Source organism: Bombina bombina, chromosome 11 (assembly GCF_027579735.1).
Source record: "Bombina bombina isolate aBomBom1 chromosome 11, aBomBom1.pri, whole genome shotgun sequence".
Lineage (NCBI taxonomy): Eukaryota > Metazoa > Chordata > Amphibia > Anura > Bombinatoridae > Bombina > Bombina bombina.
In genome coordinates this window covers 65004544-65031420 of record NC_069509.1, presented here as the reverse complement: position 1 = coordinate 65031420, position 26877 = coordinate 65004544, and the positions used below count along the sequence as shown (strand labels likewise).

The following is a 26877-nucleotide window of genomic DNA, read 5'->3' as shown; positions in this document are numbered from 1 at the left end:
CATACAGATTTTATTGTAAATACACATACAGATTAAAGTTAAAAAAATTGCAACATAATAAGTACTTGACAGAATATCAAGGATCACTGGTTACATTACAACTATATTGAAACAGCTACGATCACAAGTGTGACGTAGGAAAAGTCACATGACATATTTTTAAATACCAGTCTCTCACTAACGGACCAGTAACACACACCCGCCACAATAGCGGGGAGGTCATCTCGTTTGGATCTTTAAGTTTTTTTAATCCAATTTCTGGACATTATCATTTGTTACACTATATAACAGGTACCTGATTATCAAATAGCGGAAATATATACTACAGTTATTCAATTGTTTTCTCTGATGAAATCAATGTTATAAGGGAGACGTCCCTTCTTATTTTATGTATGCTTTTAACAAGTTATTAAATTTCTGTCTAATTATACAAATGTTTTATTAGTTTTTATATATAGATAAGAAGCTCACATTAGACAACAAGTTTATATATATCAGTTGTATATACCTGTTTATATCTTTTTATTAACTGAATGTTGATAAATACTTAGGATTACCTACAATAAATATATAATAACAACATTGCAGTACATACATTAAACATTTATCCAATCACAAAATACAATATATTCAAATTATAGAATTTAACTAAATACTCTACCCGTGCTAATCTAGCGCTGGACTACATTCACTACAAGCAAGCAGAGTGGTCAGACATGCAGAGTTCAGTAAGGATATGGCAATCCAGCAGTACAAGGGTTAAGCAAGCAGAGTGGTCAGACAGGCAGAGTTCAGTAACGATATGGCAATCCAGCAGTACAAGGGTTAAGCAGGCAGAGTGGTCAGACAGGCAGAGTTCAGTAACAATATGGCAATCCAGCAATACAAGGGTTAAGCAAGCAGAGTGGTCAGACAGGCAGAGTTCAGCAACGATATGGTAATCCAGCAGTACAAGGGTTAAGCAAGCAGAGTGGTCAGACAGGCAGAGTTCAGCAATGATATGGCAATCCAGCAGTACAAGGGTTAAGCAAGCAGAGTGGTCAGACAGGCAGAGTTCAGCAACGATATGGCAATCCAGTAGTACAAGGGTTAAGCAAGCAGAGTGGTCAGACAGTCAGAGTTCAGTAACGATATGGCAATCCAGCAGTACAAGGGTTAAGCAAGCAGAGTGGTCAGACAGGCAGAGTTCAGCAACGATATGGCAATCCAGCAGTACAAGGGTTAAGCAAGCAGAGTGGTAAGACATGCAGAGTTCAGTAATGATATGGCAATCCAGCAGTACAAGGGTTAAGCAAGCAGAGTGGTCAGACATGCAGAGTTCAGTAACAATATGGCAATCCAGCAGTACAGGGGTTAAGCTAGCAGAGTGGTCAGACATGCAGAGTTCAGTAACAATATGGCAATCCAGCAGTACAAGGGTTAAGCAAGCAGAGTGGTCAGACATGCAGAGTTCAGCAACGATATGGCAATCCAGCAATACAAGGGTTAAGCAAGCAGAGTGGTCAGACAGGCAGAGTTCAGCAACAATATGGCAATCCAGCAGTACAAGGGTTAAGCAAGCAGAGTGGTAAGACATGCAGAGTTCAGTAATGATATGGCAATCCAGCAGTACAAGGGTTAAGCAAGCAGAGTGGTCAGACAGGCAGAGTTCAGTAACAATATGGCAATCCAGCAATACAAGGGTTAAGCAAGCAGAGTGGTAAGACATGCAGAGTTCAGTAACAATATGGCAATCCAGCAGTACAAGGGTTAAGCAAGCAGAGTGGTCAGACAGGCAGAGTTCAGTAACAATATGGCAATCCAGCAGTACAGGGGTTAAGCTAGCAGAGTGGTCAGACATGCAGAGTTCAGTAACAATATGGCAATCCAGCAGTACAAGGGTTAAGCAAGCAGAGTGGTCAGACATGCAGAGTTCAGCAACGATATGGCAATCCAGCAATACAAGGGTTAAGCAAGCAGAGTGGTCAGACAGGCAGAGTTCAGCAACGATATGGCAATCCAGCAGTACAAGGGTTAAGCAAGCAGAGTGGTAAGACATGCAGAGTTCAGTAATGATATGGCAATCCAGCAGTACAAGGGTTAAGCAAGCAGAGTGGTCAGACAGGCAGAGTTCAGTAACAATATGGCAATCCAGCAATACAAGGGTTAAGCAAGCAGAGTGGTAAGACATGCAGAGTTCAGTAACAATATGGCAATCCAGCAGTACAAGGGTTAAGCAAGCAGAGTGGTCAGACAGGCAGAGTTCAGTAACGATATGGCAATCCAGCAGTACAAGGGTTAAGCAAGCAGAGTGGTCAGACATGCAGAGTTCAGTAACGATATGGCAATCCAGCAATATAAGTAATACAACACCCAGAAGCACACACAGTAACACCTATACTTGGGCAGTGTAGTAAGGGAAATAGAGTACTTACATAGGCGCAGATTGGCGCCAAGGACACACAGGGGCAATCAGGAGCGGCATCCAGGAGAGAGACAGCGTGTGGTGATGACGTCATCGCCGCATGCTCTGAACCACCACTGCGTCTATGGCAATGGCCATAGCAACGAATCACCACCGCCGCGTCTATGGCAACAGCCATAGCGATCAGCGGCACGGCGTGACACCTCCGTTGAATAGGTCTATTACTGTGCATTCTGGTAATATTTTTGGTGTTTAAAATAATTCTGTGCTGCAAAAGTGTGTCTGCAGATGAATACAGTTGTTCCTGCCTGCAGGTGCTCCAAGTTAACTGCACTTTAGTGTTTTCTAAACTGCTTTTTTTTGTTAATTGTCTTTGTGGTGAGCAGCATAGGGTCCTGGTACGCTTGCTACCCATGCATGTTTTCTGAAGGTTGCTTAATTCTCTGCTAGGATAAGATGTTGTGGAGACTGATTAGATTTGTAATAACCCGACTACATTAAAGGGACAGGTGAAAATCTGTCAAAATGCTTTCAGACTAGAGGCAGTCTTCAAGGTCTAAGAAATTAGCACATGAACCTCCGAAATTTAGCTTTTAACTAAGAATACCAAGAGAACAAAGCAAAATTGGTAATAAAAGTAAATTGGAAAGTTGTTTAAAATTACATTCCCTATTTAAATCATGAAAGATTTTTTTTTACTTTATTGTCCCTTTAAGTTCTAGATTGAGAAACGCGATGCGCAAAACGTATATTTTATATTTCTATATTCTTCACATAGAAAATAAAGTACTTTTTATTATTAAATATATATCTCTATATATAACTGTTACATAATCAAATATGAGCACGCATCTATACAGATAGATAGATAGATAGATAGATAGATAGATAGAGATACATACATACATACACATACATCTTTAGACATGTATATATATCTATGTTAAAGCCCTTTGCCTGCCTATTTTTTTCTAACACCTGAGACCTCATATATTTGATCCCTTATAACTTTTTATTGCAATATTTTTTTTGGAATATATCTAGACGTATATAAGTGCATTGGAGCCCTGCAGTTAAGTAGCTGAAAACGTAAAATATTTTTTTATTTATTCATTTTTATTATCATTATTTAGCAGCATAGTACAAAAGGATGTCATTGTTGATACAAAAGTTTAAACAGAAACAAAAGAGGGAGAAACCATCAGTCTCCAAAAGAAAGGAGAACGTACTCCCGTATAGTAAAATGAAATAGTAGAGCTAGACTGTCCGTGATAAGTCCATTTGAAAACAGTAGCCCCACTCCATATAAATGCATGGTGATTGACAATGACACCAATGTACAAAACATAACTCAAACAACAACAAAACTATGCCGAAATTTCTTAATTTAAGATCACTTTGTATATATTCTACACATCTAGTGGTATCCCTCGACTTTGTATTTAACTATCAACCTTTGAGAGAAGTGCTAAGCTAAAGAGGTCATTATTAGAGTATCAGGCAGGGGTGGGATCACATCAGCCACATCCCTCTAAGGTAACACTAGGCCTGTCATTCCTCCTAGGTCACTCCTGTAACTTGTGTAAAGCTCCCCCCTTCTATCCTCAGATCATTTTGGATTTCATCCCAGATTAATTTTAAATTATGGAAGAATCCTAACCTATTCGATTTAAAGAAACTGTATTCTTCCATTCTTAAGGTATCTGTCATGTGAGAGTGCCAGTCCTTTAGGGTCGGGCAGATTTGAGATTTCCAGAGCCTAGCGACTAAGGATCTAGCAGAATTCAATGCCAACTGAATTAGTCGTGTTCTTAATTTACATTTACATTTAGGTAACAGGTTCAGTAGGGCCGTTGTCGGGTCTAGCTGATAGGAATCCCCCCGCCCCATTATGACTTGTAGGATATTCTGTATGCCCTCCTAAAAAGGTGACAATTTAGGACATTCCCACCATATGTGTGTCATCATCCTCCTTTCCCCACAACCCCTCCAACAAAGGTCCGACGAGGCAGGGAAAATGCATTTAAGTCTGGTAGGTGTCAAGTACCACCTAGTCAGGAGTTTGTAATTTGTCTCTAAAAATCTAGCTGAGGATGAAGATTTTCTTGTGTTATTAAAAATGTTAACCCACTCTGCTTCTGTGATAGTCTTATTCAATTCCCTATGCCAGCATTCTATATAATCAGGAAGTTTCGAGCTCTGTGCATTAACTAGGAGTCTCTTAGCCCATGATAAGGTGTGATGTGCTGAACTTGTCATAGCGCATGTCTGTTCGAAGGTTGTGAGATTTCTTGTAAGTGACTGTTTGAGAGGGTGGGCATGGAGAAAATGGTGAACTTGGTTATATTTTAGCCACCTAACAAAAACCACCTAGAATGTCTGTAAGGTCTGACCTGTTTTTGAGTTTGCCCTCACTGAGTAAATTAAATAGGGGAACCGTGTAACCCATCTCCCAATTATTCAGGTTATTCCTGTCAACCCCCCCTAATAGCTCAGCATTCAGGGAAATTGGGGACATGGGTGATCTGAGTGTTGATATTCCTGGGAATCTCTTTATCAAAGTGTCCCATAATTCAAACACATGGTGTAAAAGCGGGTATGCCTTCAACCATGGGGGTCGATTCTGCCCTGCTATCCAACATAAAGCTCCCGGAGAGGGGGAGTGAAGTATATGTGAATCTATTGGAATCCAAGCTTTAGATTCCCTATTTCTGTGCCACTCTATGATTCTCTGTAAGGCCGTGGCCTGGTAATAGGTTTCTATCTTAGGCAGACCCAAACCTCCCTCTCTGGCTGACTTGTACATAGTTGCCTTCTTAACTCTGGGTTTTATGCTACCCCAAATGAAGGAATCTAAAGCGTGTTGTATCTGAGTAAGGAGGCCCTGTGGTAGGGTGATAGGGACAGCTTGAATCGCGTACAGCAATCTAGGGAGTACATTCATTTTAAAAATTTGGAGTCTACCTCACCATGAAAAGGGACGCTCCTTCCAAGTCTTTAAATCTGTCGATATAGTATTAAGTAGATTAGTAAAGTTAAGCTCTAGGAGGGCTTTCGTGTTTGGAGCAAGATACATCCCCAAATATTTGATCGCTTGTGGTTGGTGTTTAAGAGTGCAGGACTGTAAAAGAGTCTGAAATTCTTGAGGCGGGAGGGAGATATTTAAGATTTCTGACTTTTGTTCATTAATCGTGAAATTGGAAAAGTCACCAAATTGTTTGAGAACTTTCAGGACCTCAGGGACAGATGTCTGGGGTGATGATAACGTGGTGAACAGGACATTGTCTGCATATAGCGAGAGTTTACAGTCTAAAGGGCCTACTTTAATGCCGGAAACCAGCGGATTATTTCTTATTTTCTGTGCTAAGACTTCCATGCTGATTATGAATAAGATAGGGGAAATCGGACAACCCTGCCTTGTGCCATTGTGGATAATGAAGGGATCGGACATCATATTATTTACTCTAACCCTTGCTGATGGTGCATGATAAAGGCTCTGAATTCTACGAAGCATACCCTCCACCAGACCCACCTCCCTAAGTGTAGCAAATAAAAAATCCCAGTTTAGGCGATCAAACGCTTTCTCAGTGTCTGTGGAAATAACCACCATATCCGTGTTTGTATGTTTAACGTGATCTATTAATTGAAGTGATCTGATGGTGTTATCCCTGGCCTCTCGACCAGGCACAAAGCCAAATCAAATAAATGAGGTTAGAAATGAGCGCAGAGTGAGGTCACCAAACTCCTGAGAAAACCTAGGAGTCCCTAACATAGGTCAAAATAAACAATATAAAAATATAAAAACAGGAGCGCTACAGCTGAAGGTGAAACAAACATTTAATATATTAATATAAAACAGTGTCTTTGCAGAGATGATAAAATAAAAAGTGAAAGGTGTATCCCTTTAATTAAAGTGCTAATCAGCCTAAACCAATGCGTATACTTCTAACGCTATAGCTAAAAGTGAACAAACAGTTATTATTGGAAAAGTGTTAGCAGAAGTGATAGGATATAGATGTCAAGGTGTATCCCTTTAACAATACGTGTGCTTCTATTAGCAATACTAATAGTAAATTATAAAGTCCAGACGATATATAAATGTATTATGGCTATGCCAAATTTAATAAACACATAAGCAAACACAATAAACAGAAGTGCCTATCTATTAAAAAGGTATATAAAAAACGGATGTCTCCGTTAAAAATAAAAGCTAGGTTGCCACCACATAAAAACAGATCTGTTAAAAAGGAAAGGCCGTAAATGTAGAACCAGTAACACTTGACTGAGTCCAAACTGAAAGTTTCAAGGTGAAAGTTCCAACAGAAAGTACTTAATTATATATTGCAAATAACCGCAGGCTTACCCCCAGGCTGTATATGCTCCGTGGTCTCCGTGAGTGGAGTTACCGCCGTAGCGGGATGACGTCACCTTTATGGGCGCTGTCCTGGATAAGCCTTTCTGATTGGTCCTTTTGCGGAGCGACTTCAAATAATATCTTTTGCTTTCCACGACACAAAGTATCTGCTCTTGAGTGCCTGCCAGCACGCACGATACCTTTAGAGAGTGGTGTGTGGATGAGAGGGCTTGTGTGACTTTATCCAATGTTCCCAGTTGTAGAGGATCAGTAACCTTGTTGTGCGACGGGTCAGTCGGTTCTGTGCTCACCTGTTAGACCGTGCTGGCCTTGTAATTAATTATGTCAGTCCTTGCCAGTGGAGTCTGCTGTCTGTGTCCAATCACCAATGTACAGGGCACTGCAATCCCAAACGTGACCAAAGCAAAAGGTAGTAGCTCCAGCTACAGACAAGTGTCAAAATATCAAGAGTTGCAACTGCATCAACGCGTTTCTTCCTATACAGGGCTTTTTCATGATGAATTAGTTACAACACATGTACCTTTTTTAAGGGTGTATCCCAAATCTCATTGGTCAAAGTCCATTAATTGTTTCTTAAGGTGGTAAAGACTTAAGGTGGTATCGGCAAACCTATGCATTAAGGCAACCAATTGCTAAGATTATTTATCACATACAAAATATTTTATACATTTATATTATTAATTGAGTCTACATATAACAAATTCATACAAAGCCTAGAGTATATCACATAAAAAATATTTATATATATTTATATTATTAATTCAGTCTACATATAGGAAATTCATACAAAGCCTAGAGTAAATACCTAAAAAAAAATGGATAGCTTAGTGGTTCATATCCAATAATGATAATATCTCTTAACAGCATGATACTTTAAACTGACAATAGAGAACAAAAATATCAATATGGGACAAAAGACCGAAGATGATGATATAAAATGGGAATTGAATATTATATCTAGGGATCTGGTATATACGGTATTACCAATATACATTATTATCAGCCCATTAATTAGTCTAGTAAAAATGGGGAGATGTCCAGCTCAGAATTCAGGCCAGCAGGAAATAATGTCTCATACCTATATATAAATTCAGCCTCTTTCATTTTGCTAACACTTTTCCAATAATAACTGTTTGTTCACTTTTAGCTATAGCGTTAGAAGTATACGCATTGGTTTAGGCTGATTAGCACTTTGATTAAGGGGATACACCTTTCACTTTTTATTTTATCATCTCTGCAAAGACACTGTTTTATATTAACAGGCACAAAGCCAGCCTGATCAGAGTGGATAATCTGTGGGAGTATTCGGTTCAACCTATTAGCCAGTATTTTTGTAAAGATTTTTAAATCAGTGTTCAATAAAGGGATGGGCCTGTAATTACCGGGATGCGTGGGGGATTTACCTGGTTTGGGAATAACTGAAATCTGGGCTTCTAAGTATTCCGGGGGGAGATGTCCTTCCTTATCTATATACCTATATAACTCTAATAGATGTGGCGCTAAGATATCCTTATATGCTTTGTAATATTTTTTTGAAAACCCGTCTGGTCCAGGACTTTTATGTGATGGAAGGTCATTAATAACTTTCAGTATTTCATGTAGTTTGATCGGTTCGTCTAAGCTCTCTTTGTCCTCTCTTTGAATCTTACTCAAATCTGCACTTTGAATATAAGTGTCTAATAATTCTGCTTGCGTTACCCGCTCATTACAGGGGAGATTGTAAAGATTCCCATAATAGGTCATGAATGATTTAGCTATCAGATTTGAGTCCGACATGAAAACGTAAAATATTTTTTAAGCAATATTCATATTTAAAGAAACAGTAAAAGTCAAGATTAAACTATCATGATTCAGATAAAGCATGCGATTTTAAATAACTTTCCAATTTACTTCTATTATCAAATTCGCTTTGTTCTCTTGGTATCCTTTCTTAAAGAGTAAATTTTGTTAATCTAATATGATCTTAAGAGTGTGTAAGGGTCTAAATCATTCTATGGCAGCAGTGTATGTATAATATTGCTTTAAACATTGTTACATACACTGCTGCCAGATGGTTTAAGACACGTGCACCCTCCTGAGCTCACCTGTGATTACTGTTTAACGAAGGATAACAAGAAAACTAAGCCAAATTAATAATAGCAGTAAATTTGAAAGTTGTTTAATATTTAATGCTCCATTTAATCCATTTCAGATTAATTTTGACTTTAACGTCCCTTTAATAAAGTGTTTAACTATGTATTTTCTGTTAATATTTCACATTCCAATGTTCTGTACATAGGGGAATATGTTCTAAGGATTTTTTATAAATATATATATATATATATATATATATATATATATATACCTATATATAATTATACTGTATATATATATATATATATATATATATATATATATACAGTATATATATATTAGATATATATATATATATATATATATATATATATATATACAGTATATATATATATTAGATATATACTGTACCAAAAAAACCATCAGATATATATAAAATTTTTTATTTATAAATAAATAAAACATATTCTTCTATGAATGTGAAATATTAATACTTCATGGGTTATTGCACTAGGTTAAACGCGATCAGGGTTACGCGCGAGTAGGGTGTTAGTTTCCCCCCCCCAGTTTTCACAAGTGCTGGGGTGTGTCAATCAACCCGATCGTACTCGATCGGGTTGATTGACACCCCCCCAGTTTTCACAAGTGCTGGGGGGGTGTCAATCAACCCGATCGTACTCGATCGGGTTGATTGACACCCCCCTGCTGGCGGCCCATTGGCCGCGAGTCTGCAGGGGGCGGCGTTGCACCAGCAGCTCTTGTGAGCTGCTGGTGCAATGCTGAATACGGAGAGCGTATTGCTCGCCGTATTCAGCGAGGTCTGGCGGACCGGATCCGCACTGTCGGATCAGGTCCGCCAGACCTTTTTAAATAGGGGCCTAAGCATGAAATATGACAGTTTGGGTAATTTTTAATAATTTATACATTACTGGTACAGTCATTTGATAGATTTTTTTTTCAGCTCATGAACTCCCTTATATTTGCTTTTCTCAGGATCTTATGTTCGGCAGATTCTTCATGTCTCGCTGGGCGTCCTTATTATCTACCTCAGTATGCCTGTTGTTCTTAATCTGTTGAGCTCCAGACAACTTATGAACACTTCCTTCAACCCGCTTAGAATCGTAAACACATACGGAGCGTTTGGAAGGTAGGACTCATCATTACTTGTATGTATCTCTAGACATTAAAGGGACAGTGTGCGCTTTAATATTAAATTTCTTTAAAAGGATTATAAACCCACATTTTTTCTTTCATGATTCAGATAGAGCATGCAATTTCTTTCATGTAATTAGCAAGAGTCCATGAGCTAGTGACGTATGGGATATACATTCCTACCAGGAGGGGCAAAGTTTCCCAAACCTTAAAATGCCTATAAATACACCCCTCACCACACCCACAATTCAGTTTTACAAACTTTGCCTCCGATGGAGGTGGTGAAGTAAGTTTGTGCTAGATTCTACGTTGATATGCGCTCCGCAGCAAGTTGGAGCCCGGTTTTCCTCTCAGTTTGCAGTGAATGTCAGAGGGATGTGAGGAGAGTATTGCCTATTTGAATGCAGTGATCTCCTTCTACGGGGTCTATTTCATAGGTTCTCTGTTATCGGTCGTAGAGATTCATCTCTTACCTCCCTTTTCAGATCGACGATATACTCTTATATATACCATTACCTCTGCTGATTCTCGTTTCAGTACTGGTTTGGCTTTCTACAAACATGTAGATGAGTGTCCTGGGGTAAGTAAATCTTATTTTCTGTGACACTCTAAGCTATGGTTGGGCACTTTGTTTATAAAGTTCTAAATATATGTATTCAAACATTTATTTGCCTTGACTCAGAATGTTCAACATTCCTTATTTTTCAGACAGTCAGTTTCATATTTGGGATAATGCATTTTCAATTATAATTTTATAGCATTATTATTATTCTATAACATGCTATTAATTTTATGGGTGATACCATCTTTTGATATCATTAGAGTTGATGTCAGATATATGTCTCTAGCTATTTTAGCTAGAAAAGCTTTATGGATTAAACTTGGAATGCTGATATGTCTTCTAAGTCAACTTTGCTTTCCTTTTCTTTCCAGGGTAATAAATTATTATTTCAACTGTTTCTGGAAGGAAGGGAACTTTTTTACCAAAGGATAAAAAATCTAAGGTAAATTTAGGTCTAATAATCATTTTCGTTCCTTTTCTCACAATAAGGAACAAAAGCCTGATCCTTCATCTTCAGGAGCGGTATAAGTTTGGAAACTATTTCCAGTTTGGAATATATCCAAGCCTTATAGAAATTCTATAGCTAGCTCCTAAGTACCCATGAAGGTGCGGATCTGATTCCAGCTCAGCTGGTATGGGACAGATTACGTTTTCTTCAAAGAAATTTTGATCAATTCCGTTCTCAATTTCTGGTTTCAGAACATTGTTTCAGAAAGGTACAGAATTGGCTTTAGTTAAGGCCTCCTGCTAAGAGATTTTTTTCTTTCCCGTGTCCCAGTTAACACAGCAAGGCTCAGCATTTCTGAAATGTGTTTCAGATCTAGAGTTGGCTGGAGTAATTATGCCAGTTCCAGTTCTGGAACAGGGGCTGGGGTTTTATTTTATCTCTTCATTGTACCAAAGAAGGTCAATTCCTTCAGATCAGTTCTGGATCTATCAATATTGAATCGTTATGTAAGGATACCAACATTCAGTTTCTGTAGGACTGTCCTGCCTTTTGTTTAGCAAGGGCATTATATGTCTACAATAGATTTACAGGATGTGTATCTGCATATTCCGATTCATCCAGATCACTTTTAGTGTCTGAGATTCTCTTTTTAGACAAGCAATACCAGTTTTTTGGCTCTACCGTTTGGCCTAGCCTCAGTTCCTAGAATTTTTTTCAAAGGTTCTCGGTGCCCTTCTTTCTGCAATCAGAGAACAGGGTTTTGGTATTTCCTTATTTGGACGATATCTTGGTACTTGCTCAGTCTTCTCATTTTCGAAGAATCTCATACGAATCGACTTGTGTTGTTTCTTCAAGTTCATGGTTGGAGGTTCAATTTACCAATCAATTCATTGATTCCTCAGACAAGGGTAACCTTTTTAGGTTTCTAGATAGATTCAGTGTCTATGACTCTGTCCTTGTCAGACAAGAGAAGTTTAACATTGATATCAGCTTGTCAAAACCTTCAGTCACAATCATTCCCTTTGGTAGCCTTATGCATGGAAATGTTGGGTCTTAGGACTACCGCATCAGATGCGATCTCCTTTGCTCGTTTTCACATGCGACCTCTTCAGCTCTGTATGCTGAACCAATGGTGCAGGGATTACTCAAAGATATCTCAATTAATATCTTTAAACCGATTTTACGACACTCTCTGACATGGTGGACAGATCACCATCGTTTAGTATAGGGGTTTTGGAATCTCAGGAGGTGAGATTTCCGATCAATATTTTGGAACTCCGTGCAATTTTCAGAGCTCTTCAGTTTTGGCCTCTTCTGAAGAGAGAGTTGTTCATTTGTTTTCAGATAGACAATGTCACAACTGTGGCATACATCAATCATCAAGGAGGGACTCACAGTCCTCTGGCTATGAAAGAAGTATCTCGAATTTTGGTTTGGGCGGAATCCAGCTCCTGTCTAATCTCTGCGGTTCATATCCCAGGTATGGACAATTGGAAAGCGGATTATCTCAGTCGCCAAACGTTGCATCCGGGCGAATGGTCTCTTCACCCAGAGGTATTTCTTCAGATTATTCAAATGTGGGAACTTCCAGAAATAGATCTGATGGCTTCTCATCTAAACAAGAAACTTCCCAGGTATCTGTCCAGATCCCGGGATCCTCAGGCGGAGGCAGTGGATGCATTATCACTTCCTTGGAAGTATCATCCTGCCTATATCTTTCCGCCTCTAGTTCTTCCAAGAGTAATCTCCAAGATTCTGAAGGAATGCTCGTTTGTTCTGCTGGTAGCTCCGGCATGGCCTCTCAGGTTTTGGTATGCGGATCTTGTCCGGATGGCCTCTTGCCAACCGTGGACTCTTCCGTTGAAGACCAGACCTTCTGTCTCAAGGTCCTTTTTTCCATCAGGATCTGAAATCCTTAAATTTTAAGGTATGGAGATTGAACGCTTGATTCTTGGTCAAGAGGTTCCTCTGACTCTGTGATTAATACTATGTTTCAGGCTCGTAAATCTGTATCCAGAGAGATATATTATAGAGTCTGGAAGACTTATATTTCTTGGTGTCTTTCTCATCATTTTTCTTGGCATTCTTTTAGAATACCGAGAATATTACAGTTTCTTCAGGATGGTTTAGATAAGGGTTTGTCCGCAAGTTCCTTGAAAGGACAAATCTCTGCTCCTTCTGTTCTTTTTCACAGAAAGATTGCTATTCTTCCTGATATTCATTGTTTTGTACAAGCTTTGGTTCGTATAAAGCCTGTCATTAAGTCAATTTCTCCTCTTTGGAGTTTGATTTTGGTTTTGGGGGCTCTTCAAGCTCCTCCATTTGAACCTATGCATTCATTGGACATTAAATTACTTTCTTGGAAAGTTTTGTTCCTTTTGGCCATCTCTTCTGCCAGAAGAGTTTCTGAATTATCTGCTTTTTCTTGTGAGTCTCCTTTTCTGATTTTTCATCAGGATAAGGCGGTGTTGCGAACTTCTTCTGAATTTTTTCCTAAGTTGTGAATTCCATCTACATTGGTAGAGACATTGTGGTTCCTTTATTATGTCCTAATCCTAAGAATTCTAAGGAGAAATCGTTGCATTCTTTGGATGTTGTTAGAGCTTTGAAATATTATGTTGAAGCTACTAAGTCTTTTCGAAAGACTTCTAGTTTATTTATTATCTTTTCCGGTTCTAGAAAGGCCAGAAAACTTCTGCCATTTCTTTGGCATCTTGGTTGAAATCTTTAATTCATCTTGCCTATGTTGAGTCGGGTAAAACTCCGCCTCAGAGGATTACAGCTCATTCTACTAGGTCAGTTCTACTTCCTGGGCGTTTAGGAATGAAGCTTCGGTTGATCATGGTTTGCAAAGCGGCAACTTGGTCCTCTTTGCATACTTTTACCAAATTCTACCATTTTGATGTATTTTCTTCTTCTGAAGCAGTTTTTGGTAGAAAAGTACTTCAGGCAGCGGTTTCAGTTTGAATCTTCTGCTTATGTTTTTCATTAAACTTTATTTTGGGTGTGGATTATTTTCAGCAGGAATTGGCTGTCTTTATTTTATCCCTCCCTCTCTAGTGACTCTTGTGTGGAAAGATCCACATCTTGGGTAGTCATTATCCCATACGTCACTAGCTCATGGACTCTTGCTAATTACATGAAAGAAAACATAATTTATGTAAGAACTTACCTGATAAATTCATTTCTTTCATATTAGCAAGAGTCCATGAGGCCCGCCCTTTTTTGTGGTGGTTATGATTTTTTTGTATAAAGCACAATTATTCCAATTCCTTATTTTATATGCTTTCGCACTTTTTTCTTATCACCCCACTTCTTGGCTATTCGTTAAACTGAATTGTGGGTGTGGTGAGGTGTGTATTTATAGGCATTTTAAGGTTTGGGAAACTTTGCCCCTCCTGGTAGGAATGTATATCCCATACGTCACTAGCTCATGGACTCTTGCTAATATGAAAGAAATGAATTTATCAGGTAAGTTCTTACATAAATTATGTTTTTAAACAACTTTCTAATTTACTCCTATTAGAATGTTTTCTTCGTTCTCTTGCTATCTTTATTTGAAAAAGAAGGCATCTAAGCTAAGGAGCCAGACAATTTTTGGTTGAGACCCTGGACAGCACTTGTTTATTGGTGGTTGAATTTATCCACCAATCAGCAAGAACAACCCAGGTTGTTCACACAAAAAATGGGCTGGCTTCTATACTTACAGTCTTGCTTTTCAAATAAAGATACCAAGAGAATGAAGACAATTTGATAATAGGAGTAAATTAGAAAGTGGCTTAAAATTGCATGCTCTATCTGAATCATGAAAGAAATAATTGGGTTCAGTGCATTTTTGTCAATACATTTATATTGAAAATATGTTTCTATTCAAAGATTTAATTAATCTATGTGCATTTAAAATTTGACCGAAATGTCCCTTTAATGTGTTCAAAATTACTTGTTATCATTATTGTACAGTATTAAATGCATGGCAAATTGTTCATTCATGCTTTTATTTAGATTTGAAATAGCTGTTTTTCGCTCATTAAAACCATCACCTGTTGTTCTATAGGACATGTCCATAACAATAGGCTGAGCCTGCAAGTAAAGCAGACCTGCTAATAATGTCTATGTTAGGTATTGAAATGCTAATTATGGCTGAGTGGTACCCTTATTGCTTTTGGTTCCAGCCGATAATGAAAGGGTAGATACCCAGTAATAACTGTTGAATTCTCAGTATTTTTTGGTGAACTGTATTCTTTCCTTAGATAACATAATGGGAGAGAAAGATTTTGCTAAATTTGTACTTGAGCATTTTTTTTTATTGTGTCTGTATAAAGGTTTAGATACGCCAAACCGGTCCATCTGGTTCAGACATTAGAAATTAATTTAGGAGTTTTAAAAGACCCAATTTGCCCTTCATTTGTTTTTTATTGCATCAGAAAACTCAAGAGGGATTTAACTACTTATTCAAGATTTTACTTTACAGCCTACCAGAGTGGTTTAAAGGGACATTATCCATATGTTAAATCACTTGAAAGGTATGTAGCATAACTGTAAAAAGCTGACTAGAAATATCACATGAACATCTCAATGTAAAATAGGAAGATATTATAATGTTTTCAGCTCACAATAGTGAGTAACTTTTTTTATTGTCATCTACGTGGCGTAAAGAAAAAAAAACAGCAGCCAATCAGCATCTTTAGTGCTGAGTTCACACTTTGCTTTGATGTGATCTTGTGGGATTTCACCATAATCTCATTAGATTTAATAGTAAACTTCCTTAACCTCATAAGCGCGAATGATGTCACGTGGTCATAATTTGCACAATGTATTTAGCGAGAATGATGACCACATGTCATCATTGGGGGGGGGGGACATTTGGAGCTCATTGCAGCCCCCAACACACCTAACCCCTTCTCCCTGGTGATCTAGGGCTCCAGCATCACCCAGGGAGTATGACAATGCCAGTGATGTGCGTGGTGACGTCAAAAAGCGACAGGAACCAGGAAGTGCCAGAAAGGACTAAAGGGTTTAGGGGAGCTGGATGGGGTGTTGGTATTCAAACCCCTTAATCTCAGCTCCTTCAAGACCTAGAAACACCCAAGACACACAGGCATAAAGACCTCCAAGTAGGGTTGCTACCTCGGCCATGTTTTCCTGGACTCTTATGAGTTACACATGCTGCAGGGTATGCAGGAAGGAACATGAATACTTCTGTCTATAATCACTATTCATGCGCTGTCCAGGTGTGCAATTCATCTTCTCCTCTGCACAGCCTGCAGCATGTATAACTCATAAGTATCCAAGAAAACATGGCTGAGGTGGCAACTCCGCCTCCAAGACCTGTTGTATTTAAGCCTAGAAGATCCTATGTAAGCTTTAATAGCCAGGTTTTCACTGCACAGGAGTAATAGTGATCACCTGGTGTGATTAAATATCTATGTATTTGCATAGAAGCTCATGGGAGCCTTTATGCGCAGATCAAAGTTACAAAAGCCCCTGTTGTATATGAGGATAACCGCTTCTTTTTACTATAGAGTTTAGAGAAAAACACACACATACTTTTGTTTATAACCTTGTATTAAAATTTTAATTAAAACAAGATGCATTTTTTTTAAACTTTTTGTTGCAGGTGTCTTTTGTCATTATATATACATAAAATAATGGTACAGTTTGAATCTGTTGGGACTTCAATAAAAAAAGATCTATAATATGTGTAGGTTTTTCATAAAAAAAACGCCTAGAGTAGGGCCTTGATATGAGCAGCATCTAAAAGCTGCAAAACAGCTCAGGACAAGGGTGGAAATGGCTCAGCAGTTAAAAAGGTTAAACTAAGGAGGGAATAAAGTGACTGTGTCTGCACATGCCGGATGCTTGCTCCCTTGTAGATCATGCCAAAGCATCATGTGGACTGAATACTGTATGAGATCATGTGATACGTCCTTTACGGAATAACATATTTAAAAAAATCTTAAAGGGACATTAAACACTTTGAGATGGTAATATAAAATTATAAATTATATATATAGATAGATAGATACACTATATATATATATATATATAGTAGATAGCCAGCAGCCCAGCACTCAAACCAATCCGTTGTAATCAAAACCCGGGTGCATTCCTTAAAGGGACAGTAAACACCAGAATTTTTGTTGTTTAAAATGGTAGATAATCCCTTTATTACCCATTCCCCAATTTTGCATAACCAACACAGTTATAATAATAGACTTTTTACCTCTGTGATTACCTTGTATCTAAGCCTCTGCAGACTGCCCCCTTATCTCAGTTCTTTTGACAGACTTGCATTTTTAGGTGAGAAGTAGAATCAGCGCTTATTTCTACCAGCCAAGTACAAGAATGGTCCCTCTCACAAAGACCAAATGAAGTTAGAATATAGGGAGAGATAGTACTGGCGCTAACAGCTAGGTGGTGATTAAATAAATAATGTGAGTAATTCTCAAGGTAAGCAAGAGGGAGAGATTATACCCAAAATGCAAAAGTGACAATAGTCTATTAATAATGGATAATAATCAAGAGAGAATAGCAAATAAGACAAAAGGTCAAAAAAATTATAAATAAAAAACTTAAATGTTTATTGCAAAAAATAATAAGAATATAACAATAGGCCTAAATAAAATTGCACATATGTGTCTGGTGTGTGGTGGAACAAATGATTAACCTAGCTCTAAAGATGAGCTCGAACAAGCAAATTACAATAGGTAAGTCTATCAACTATCCTACACACTAATGTAGCAAAGATATCAATAGTAATCACAAGACTACACTTAAGTTAAGAATGTTAAAAATACATACAACCAAATAAATACAAATAATGGCAGGCTGGACGTCCAGTAATAAAATAAGGCAGATTAGTTAAAAAGCACAATAGTAAAAAAGCTGAAATAAAACTAATTAGGCAAGTATTAGCTGCCCAAAAAATGACAGAGTCTATGGGGCCCATTTATCAAAGGGCTTGCGGACCTGATCCGACACTGCGGATCAGGTCCGCAAGACCTCGCTAAATGCGGGGAGCAATACGCTCTCCACATTTAACATTGCACCAGCAGCTCACAAGAGCTGCTGGTGCAACGCCGCCCCCTGCTGACTCGCGGCCAATCGGCCGCCAGCAGGGAGCTGTCAATCAACCCGATCGTATTCGATCGGGTTGATTTCCGGCGGTTCCTGTCCGCCTGCTCAGAGCAGGCGGGACAGGGTTATGAAGCAGCGGTCTTTAGACCGCTGCTTCATAACTTGTGTTTCTGGCGAGTCTGAAGACTCGCCAGAAACACGGCCCTTCAAGCTCCATACGGAGCTTGATAAATGGGCCTGTATCTATGAAGACAGGTAATAAAGTGCGATTGACCGGTCATATGTACAAGTGTTAATACGATCAAGTAAGGGCTTAATGCAGATTGTGAACAGTTCACTCTCATATGCTGTTGATCTTGCTCAGATGAGTATTGGATCACACTAGCATATGAGAGGGGTACCTGAGGTGGCCGGCGTTATGTCCGTTGGTGGGGGTGGCTGCCAGGAGCCGTGCACTCTTAGCAATACTCAAGTGCTGTGGGAAATCCCCTTGTTGAATCTTTAGTTTTCTGGGTCTTTGTCACCTATCGCAGGCTGATTTTCTTTACCGCTATCCTCTGTGAAAGCGGTGTGCGGTGCAGGCTGCTTAGGCTAATCCGGTTACCTTGGCTGTATCAGAGTGACGTCTCCGCTTACGTGTATTGAGGTTTGCGTGCGGTCGTCAACAGCTGTGCTCAGGTTTGGGCTGTATCCAAAACAAAAGGAACCGATTCAGGAGCAGGGCTTACCAAACGTCTTTAAATTCACGCTTGAGGTAATAAGGTTCTTTTCCTTTCCTTTGAAGGTAAAACAGTGGACAGACTTGCATTTTTAGCCAATCAGTGCTGGCTCCTAGGAGCTTCACGTGCCTGAGCTCAATGTTATCTATATGAAACACATGAACTAACGCCCTCTAGTGGTAAAAACTGTCAAAATGCTTTCAAATTAGAGGCAGTCTTCAAGGTCTAAGAAATTAGCACATGAACCTCCTAAATTTAGCTTTCAACTAAGAATACCAAGAGAACAAAGCAAAATTGGTAATAAAAGTACATTGGAAAGTTGTTTAAAATTACACTCCCTATTTAAATCATGAAAGATTTTTTTTTTTACTTTTCTGTCCCTTATAATCCATAATACAAATCTTCTCATAGAAGGGCACTTATAGGATTTAAAAAAGAATCAATATTTATTTCCAATTCATAGTAAAAATAGATCACATGTCGACGTTTCGACCCTAAATTGGGCCTTTCTCAAGACAATATGTTATGTAGCCATAAATTATCATAGCTTTACAGCGGCATCACAGCTGTACTCCCAAACAGCAGGCCTCAACAGGTATGTGTCTCTAATTGGCCACAGCAGAGAAAGTAACCTAAGTTACAACATGGCAGCTCCCATTGTTTTATAAACACTATCATTTTATACTTATTTTGTCAATATTTAAACAGCTAATGAAACTTAAAAAAATACATCTACCTGTTATTCTCAGACTAATCTTTTCTTTCAATGCATCATTCTATGTAGCATTTATTTAGTGTTGAATGTCCCTTTAAGCTTGAGGTGTCACTGTCGACTAATAAAACCCTACGGGTGTCCCTTTTTGACAGTTTGCATATCATAAACTACATTTGCCCTTCCTGTTAGTTTCAAAATAAAAACAGCTTAACTTAACCTTAAAGGGACAGTAAACACCAGAATCTTTGTTGTTTAAAAAGATAGATAATCCCTTTATTACTCATTCCCCAATTTTACATAACCAACACAGTTATAATAATATACTTTTTACCTCTGTGATAACCTTGTATCTATGCCGCTGCAAACTGCCCCCTTATTTCAATTCTTTTGACAGACTTGCATTTTTAGCCAATCAGGGCTGACTCCTAGGAGCTTCACGTGCCTGAGCTCAATGTTATCTATATGAAACACATGAACTAACGCCCTCTAGTGGTGAAAGACTGTCAAAATGCTTTCAGATTAGAGGCAGTCTTCAAGGTCTAAGAAATAGCACATGAACCTCCTAGATTTATCTTTCATCTAAGAATACCAAGAGAACAAAGCAAAATTGGTAATAAAAGTAAATTGGAAAGTTGTTTAAAATTACATGCCCTATTTAAATCATGAAAGCTTTTTTTTTACTTTACTGTCCCTTTAAGTCCATAATACAAATCTTTTCATATAAGATACTTTACTGTCCCTTTAAAGATATTTTTAAAAATCTTTAAATAATGTTAAAGATGATGCTCTTTTATATACATGATATAGATTCAGATAGAGCAGCAATTTTCAAACACTTTCCAGTTTACTTCCATTTTCAAATTGTGCACAGTATTTTTATATGCACACATTCTGAGGCTCCAGCTTCTACTGAGCATGTGCACAAGTTAACAGTGTATATGTATACTAGCCTGCAACTGGCTAATGACTGTCACATGGTACAGGGGGCCAGCAAATGGGGGAAAATGTTGGAAGTATGTAAGCATATACCTAATGCTATAGCTATACATACTTTCTTAGGCTGCAGCTGGGCCTGAGCATGTTTGTATTTACAGGCATGGTCATCAGTGCACTAACAAGCTTCTGTTAGTTTACTTTAAGGTAGAGATGATTTTATGGTGACAGATTTTGCCAAACATTTCTTTTGGCTTTGGGTTTCATTTGGATTAAATAGTTCTCTTGAGTCTCATTCAGAACCAACATCTACCGTCCAAAAAAGTCCCTTAACATGTGTTTACCTTTAATAGCAGCCAGGAACAACGAATTCAGAGTAAAAATTAAAAAAAACAGGAATGGAAAACGAAAATGTAGGAAACAGTCTGCATTTTCCATCCCTCACAAATTTTTCAAGTGCTAAGCATTCCCATGCATATATTTAGTAGAAATGTATTTATATTTTATATATATATATATATATATATATATATATATATATACACACACACACACATATATCTATACATAAAAGAAGTTGGACTGACTGACTGACTTATCAACGCCCAGCTCAAACCGTTTAACCTAGGAGCATGAAATTTGGAAGGTACATGGTTTTTATGACGTAGGTACCCATTAAGGAAGGATTTTTGGAAATTACGTCCTTTAGGGGGTGAAAAAGGGGCGTGAATTTTTTTATGAGGATACCTATAACTCAAAAAACTAAGATGTTAGATGTGAAAATTGGTATTTAGATTCTCCTTTAAAAATAAAGAAACATGTGTTTTACATTTCGCAAAAATCCACTTAAAGGGGGTGAAAAAGGGGGGGGGATTTATGAGGATACCTATATCTCAAAAACCAAAGATGTTAGAAAAGTAAAAATTATAATTTAAAATCTTCATTATTAAGTAAGTTTACATGCCAAATTTCTTCCTAGCGTCAGTAGTTCTCAAGATATGGATATCACTAAAAAATAATACTCTTTTACATCTGACAGTTGAGTCGTAATATATAATTACAATTTAATATTAAAGTAATTGTAAGCAGAATAATAACATATTTTTGATGTGCCGGTTGGATGCTCCGCCCACAACTTAGCTAATTTGTGCACATGTACGAGAAACACTGAGAATTAACGAAAACTCACAAAATTCATGTCAGCGAGTGTGCAACACACGTGAGGGCACACGTCATTGCGAGTGATTGCGTTTTTCGCTAATTTTACAATACACAAAGTCCACGCGAGCGAAGCCACGGGCATAAGCTAGTATATATATATATATATATATATATATAAAATGTAGAGAAAATAACTCCTTGTGTAAACCATTTACAAATCTAAACAAGTCAGAAGACTTGCTTATTCCCCAGAAACTCTCTGATTACACTGTTTCCAATGCAGCAAAGGACTCTGGGGGAAGATATGCAAATGAGGTTCACAATGACTGACTTTTTTACTTCTAGCCTGCTTTTTAAGACAGACTTCCCTTTACGCCATAGCTTCGCTGAATTACACAGCTTCTAAGCTTAGCTAGGGTTAGTACAGTGATTCAGACCAATCCCAGGACAGCTGTTTCATGGTTATTGCCACTCATCAGCTGGGAGTAGGTTGAATCACTGCTTGGTAAAATTGTTTTCTGTTTTATATATATATATATATATATATATATATATATATATATATATATATATATAAAATCAACATCATATATATAGAAAAACTCCTAATATTTTACTTGTTCATTGCAGTCTCTAACTAGTACGGTATTTCTTGACGGTGTAATTTCTTTCATAAAGATGAAACCCCTCTTACCTTATACATACCTCAGTCTTTATTTTGCCTCCGCTGGAGGTGGTTGAAGAATAAAGATGTGCATTTGATTTTTAAGAGAAAGGGGTTTTCAGTCTATATTGAGGCCCGGTTTCCCCTCAGAGTACAGTGCTTGTCAGAGGGATGTATATTGGGTATGGAATGTGATTCTTTTTTCACCTCATGGGAATTTTTCATAAACCTTCCATACTTGGTTGCAGGGACATGTCTTTTGCCTCCCTTTTTGGATCTACAATATACTTCTATTCCTTAACCTCTAATGATATGTTTCAGTACTGGTTTGGCTGTCTGCTGCTTTACTGGTGGACACTCTATAGCTATGTTATAGAAACTTTTTAAAGTTTGTATATATATTTGCTAATGTTTATGGCCCTGAGAAAGGATCCTTTACACTATTCCCTTACTGTTTTGTGCGCATCATCTCTTTTGCCACACTTAGTTCGACTTGCGCACGTCCCTTTTCTCCTGTTAAGTGTGGTCAGTCCACGGGTCATCATTACTTCTGGGATATTATCTCCTCCCCTACAGGAAGTGCAAGAGGATTCACCCAGCAGAGCTGCTATATAGCTCCTCCCCTCTACGTCACCTCCAGTCATTCTCTTGCACCCAACGAATAGATAGGATGTGTGAGAGGACTGTGGTGATTTTAATTAGTTTATTACCTTCAATCAAAAGTTTGTTATTTTATAATAGCACCGGAGTGTGTTATTCATTCTCTGGTAGAATTTGAAGAAGAATCTACCTGAGTTTTTTCTATGATTTTAGCCGGAGTAGTTAAGATCATATTGCTGTTTCTCGGCCATCTGAGGAGAGGTAAACTTCAGATCAGGGGACAGCGGGCAGATTAATCTGCAAAGAGGTATGTAGCAGTTTATTATTTTCTGACATGGAATTGATGAGAAAATCCTGCCATACCGTTATAATGTAAACTCAGCCTTAAATGCAGTAGATGTAGCTGGTATCAGGCTGTCATGTATGTATATTTTACACTTCAGTAATTCTGGGGAATGGTACTTCACTGGATTTATACTGTATGCATAGACTTAACCTATTTGCAGGGACTTGCAATAGGTTTTAAAATAACAATTAATTTATTGAGGTTTAAACGTTTTTTTGCTGGCATGTAAAATCGTTTATTTCTCTGAGGTACTGGGTGAAAAAATGATTTGGGCACTATTTTTTCCACTTGGCAATAGTTTTGTTTAAATTAAAGCAGTTTACTGATCTCTCTCACTGTTATGTGTGAGGGGGAGGGGCCATTTTTGGCGGCTTTTACTACGCATCAAAAAACTCAGTCAGAAGTTCATTTTCTTCCTGCATGATCCGGTTCATCTCTACAGAACTCAGGGATCTCCAAAGCTTGTTTTGAGGGAGGTAATCATTCACAGCAGAGCTGTGAAGATTGTAGTTGACTGTGATAAAAAACGTTTATTTGTGTATTTTTTCTGCTGTCAGGGTTAGTTATCCTTTGCTAATGGGAACAATCCTTTTGCTAAAATTGTATATTTCTTACAAAGATTTGATGCTATAACTTATTTATTTTCAACTGTCATAATTTTTTCTGTGCTTCATATAGGCACAGTTCGTTTTCATATTATTGTAAATTACTTGAAAAGCATTTCCAAGTTGCTAGTTTATTGCTAGTGTGTTAAACATGTCTGATTCAGAGGAAGATACATGTGCTATATGTGCTAATGCCAAAGTGGAGCCCAATAGAAATTTATGTACTAATTGTATTGATGTTTACTTTAAATAAAAGTCAATCTGTACAAACTGAACATATTTCACCTAACAACGAGGGGAGAGTTATGCCGACTAACTCGCCTCACGTGTCAGTACCTGCATCTCCCGCTCGGGAGGTGCGTGATATTGTAGCGCCGAGTACATCTGGGCGGCCATTTCAAATCACATTACAGGATATGGCTACTATTATGACTGAAGTTTTGGCTAAATTACAGAACTTAGAGGCAAGCGTGATCACTCTGGGGTGAGAACAGAGTGCGCTGATAATATTAGGGCCATGTCAGACACTGCGTCACAGGTGGCAGAACATGAGGACGGAGAACTTCATTCTGTGGGTGACGGTTCTGATCCAAACAGACTGGATTCAGATATTTCAAATTTTAAATTTAAGCTGGAAAACCTCTGTGTATTACTAGGGGAGGTGTTAGCGGCTCTGAATGATTGTAAACAGTTGCAATACCAGAGAAAAATGTGTAGGTTGGATAAATATTTTGCGGGTACCGGCGAGTACTGATGTTTTTCCTATACCTAAGAGACTTACTGAAATTGTTACTAAGGAGTGGGATAGGCCGGTGTGCCGTTCTCACCTCCTCCGATATTTAGAAAAATGTTTCCAATAGACGCCACCACACGGGACTTATGGCAAACGGTCCCCTAAGGTGGAGGGAGCAGTTTCTACTTTAGCTAGGCGTACCACTATCCCGGTGGAGGATAGCTGTGCTTTTTCAGATCCAATGGATAAGAAATTAGAGGGTTACCCTTAAGAAAATGTTTGTTCAACAAGGTTTTATATTGCAACCTCTTGCATGTATTGCGCCTGTCACGGCGTGCAGCAGCATTTTGGGTTTGAGTCTCTGGAAGAGACACTTCAATCATCTACACTAGATGAGATTACACACAAACTTAAAGCCCTTAAGTTAGCTAACTCATTTATTTCAGATGCCGTAGTACATTTAACTAAACTTACGGCTAAGAATTCCGGATTTGCCATTCAGGCACGCAGAGCACTGTGGCTAAAATCCTGGTCAGCTGATGTTACTTCTAAATCTAAATTGCTTAATATACCTTTCAAAGGGCAGACCTTATTCGGGCCCGGGTTTTGAAAGAGATTATCCGCTGACATTACAGGTGGTAAAGGCCATGCCCTGCCTCAGGACAAAGCCAAACCTAGGGCTAGACAGTCTAATTTTCGTTCCTTTCGTAATTTCAAAGCAGGAACAGCATCAAACTTCTCTGCACCAAAACAGGAAGGAGCTGTTGCTCGCTACAGACAAGGCTGGAAACCTAACCCAGTCCTGGAACAAGGGCAAGCAGGCCAGGAAACCTGCTGCTGCCCCTAAGACAGCATGAATCGAGGGTTCCTAAAAAAGAGGGAACTTTCAGGCCAATCTGGATTTAAAGATCCTAAACAAATTCCTAAGAGTTCCATCGTTCAAGATGGAAACTATTCGAACAATTTTGCCATGATCCAAGAGGGTCAGTACCATGACCACAGTGGATTTAAAGGATGCTTACCCTTCAACATACCGATTCACAGAAGTCATTACCGGTATCTAAGGTTTGCCTTTCTAGACAGGCTTACCAGTTTGTAGCCTCTTCCATTCGGATTGGCTACGGCTCCAAGAATCTTCACAAAGTTCTGGGTACTTCTTTCTGGCGGTACTAAGACGCAAGGAAATTTTCGGGTTAGCTCCGTACCTAGACGACATTCCTGATACAAGCTCAAGCTTTCAAACTGCCAAGTCTCATACAGAGTAGTACTGGCATTTCTAAGGTCGCATGGATGGGAAGGTGAACGAAAAGAAGAGTTCCTCTTTCCACTCACAAGAGTTCCCCTTCTTAGGGACCTCTGATAGATTCTGTAAGAAATGAAGATTTACCTGACAGAAGACAGGTTAACAAAGCTTTCAAATGCATGCCGTGTCCTTCATTCCATTCAACACCCGTCAGTAGCTCAATGCATGGAGGTGATCGGCTTAATGGTAGCGGCAATGGACATAGTACCTTTTTGCACGCCTACATCTCAGACCGCTGCAATTGTGCATGCTAAGTCAGTGGAAATGGGGATTACTCAGATTTGTCCCCCCACTCTGAATCTGAATCAAGAGACCAGAAATTCTCTTCTATGGTGGCTTTTATCGGCCACACCTGTCCAGGGGGGATGCCATTCAGCAGGCCAGACTGGACAATTGTAACAACAGACGCCAGCCTACTAGGTCTGGGGGTGCTGTCTGGAATTCTCTGAAGGCTCAGGGACTATGGAATCAGGAGGAGAGTCTCCTTCCAATAAACAATTCTGGAATTGAGAGCAGTTCTCAATGCCCTTCTGGCTTGGCCCCAGTTAACAACTCGGGGGGTTCATCAGGTTTCAGTCGGACAACATCACGACTGTAGCTTACATCAACCATCAGGGAGGGACAAGAAGCTCCCTAGCAATGATGGAAGTATCAAAGATAATTCGCTGGGCAGAGTCTCACTCTTGCCACCTGTCTGCAATCCACATCCCGGGAGTGGAGAACTGGGAGGCGGATTTCTTAAGTCGTCAGACTTTTCATCCGGGGGAGTGGGAACTTCATCCGGAGGTCTTTGCCCAGATACTTCGACGTTGGGGCAACCAGAGATAGATCTCATGGCGTCTCGTCAGAACGCCAAGGCTTCCCCTCGCTACGGGTCCAGATCCCAGGGATCCGGGGAGCAGTTCTGATAGATTGCTTTGACAGTACCTTGGACCTTCGGGATGGCTTATGTGTTTCCACCCTTCCCGATGCTTCCTCGATTGATTGCCAGAATCAAACAGGAGAGA

At 38.8% G+C, this 26877-nt stretch overlaps 1 protein-coding gene across 1 annotated transcript in view; it reads left to right on the top strand.

Moving 5' to 3' along the window:
- LMF1 (lipase maturation factor 1) overlaps positions 1–26877 on the top strand; it is a gene marked incomplete in the record, with an annotated part of 853471 nt that overhangs the window by 723077 nt on the left and 103517 nt on the right. The window contains 1 exon segment of the mRNA XM_053695262.1: positions 9846–9999. Within this exon segment, the coding sequence (XP_053551237.1) occupies positions 9846–9999 (154 nt within the window).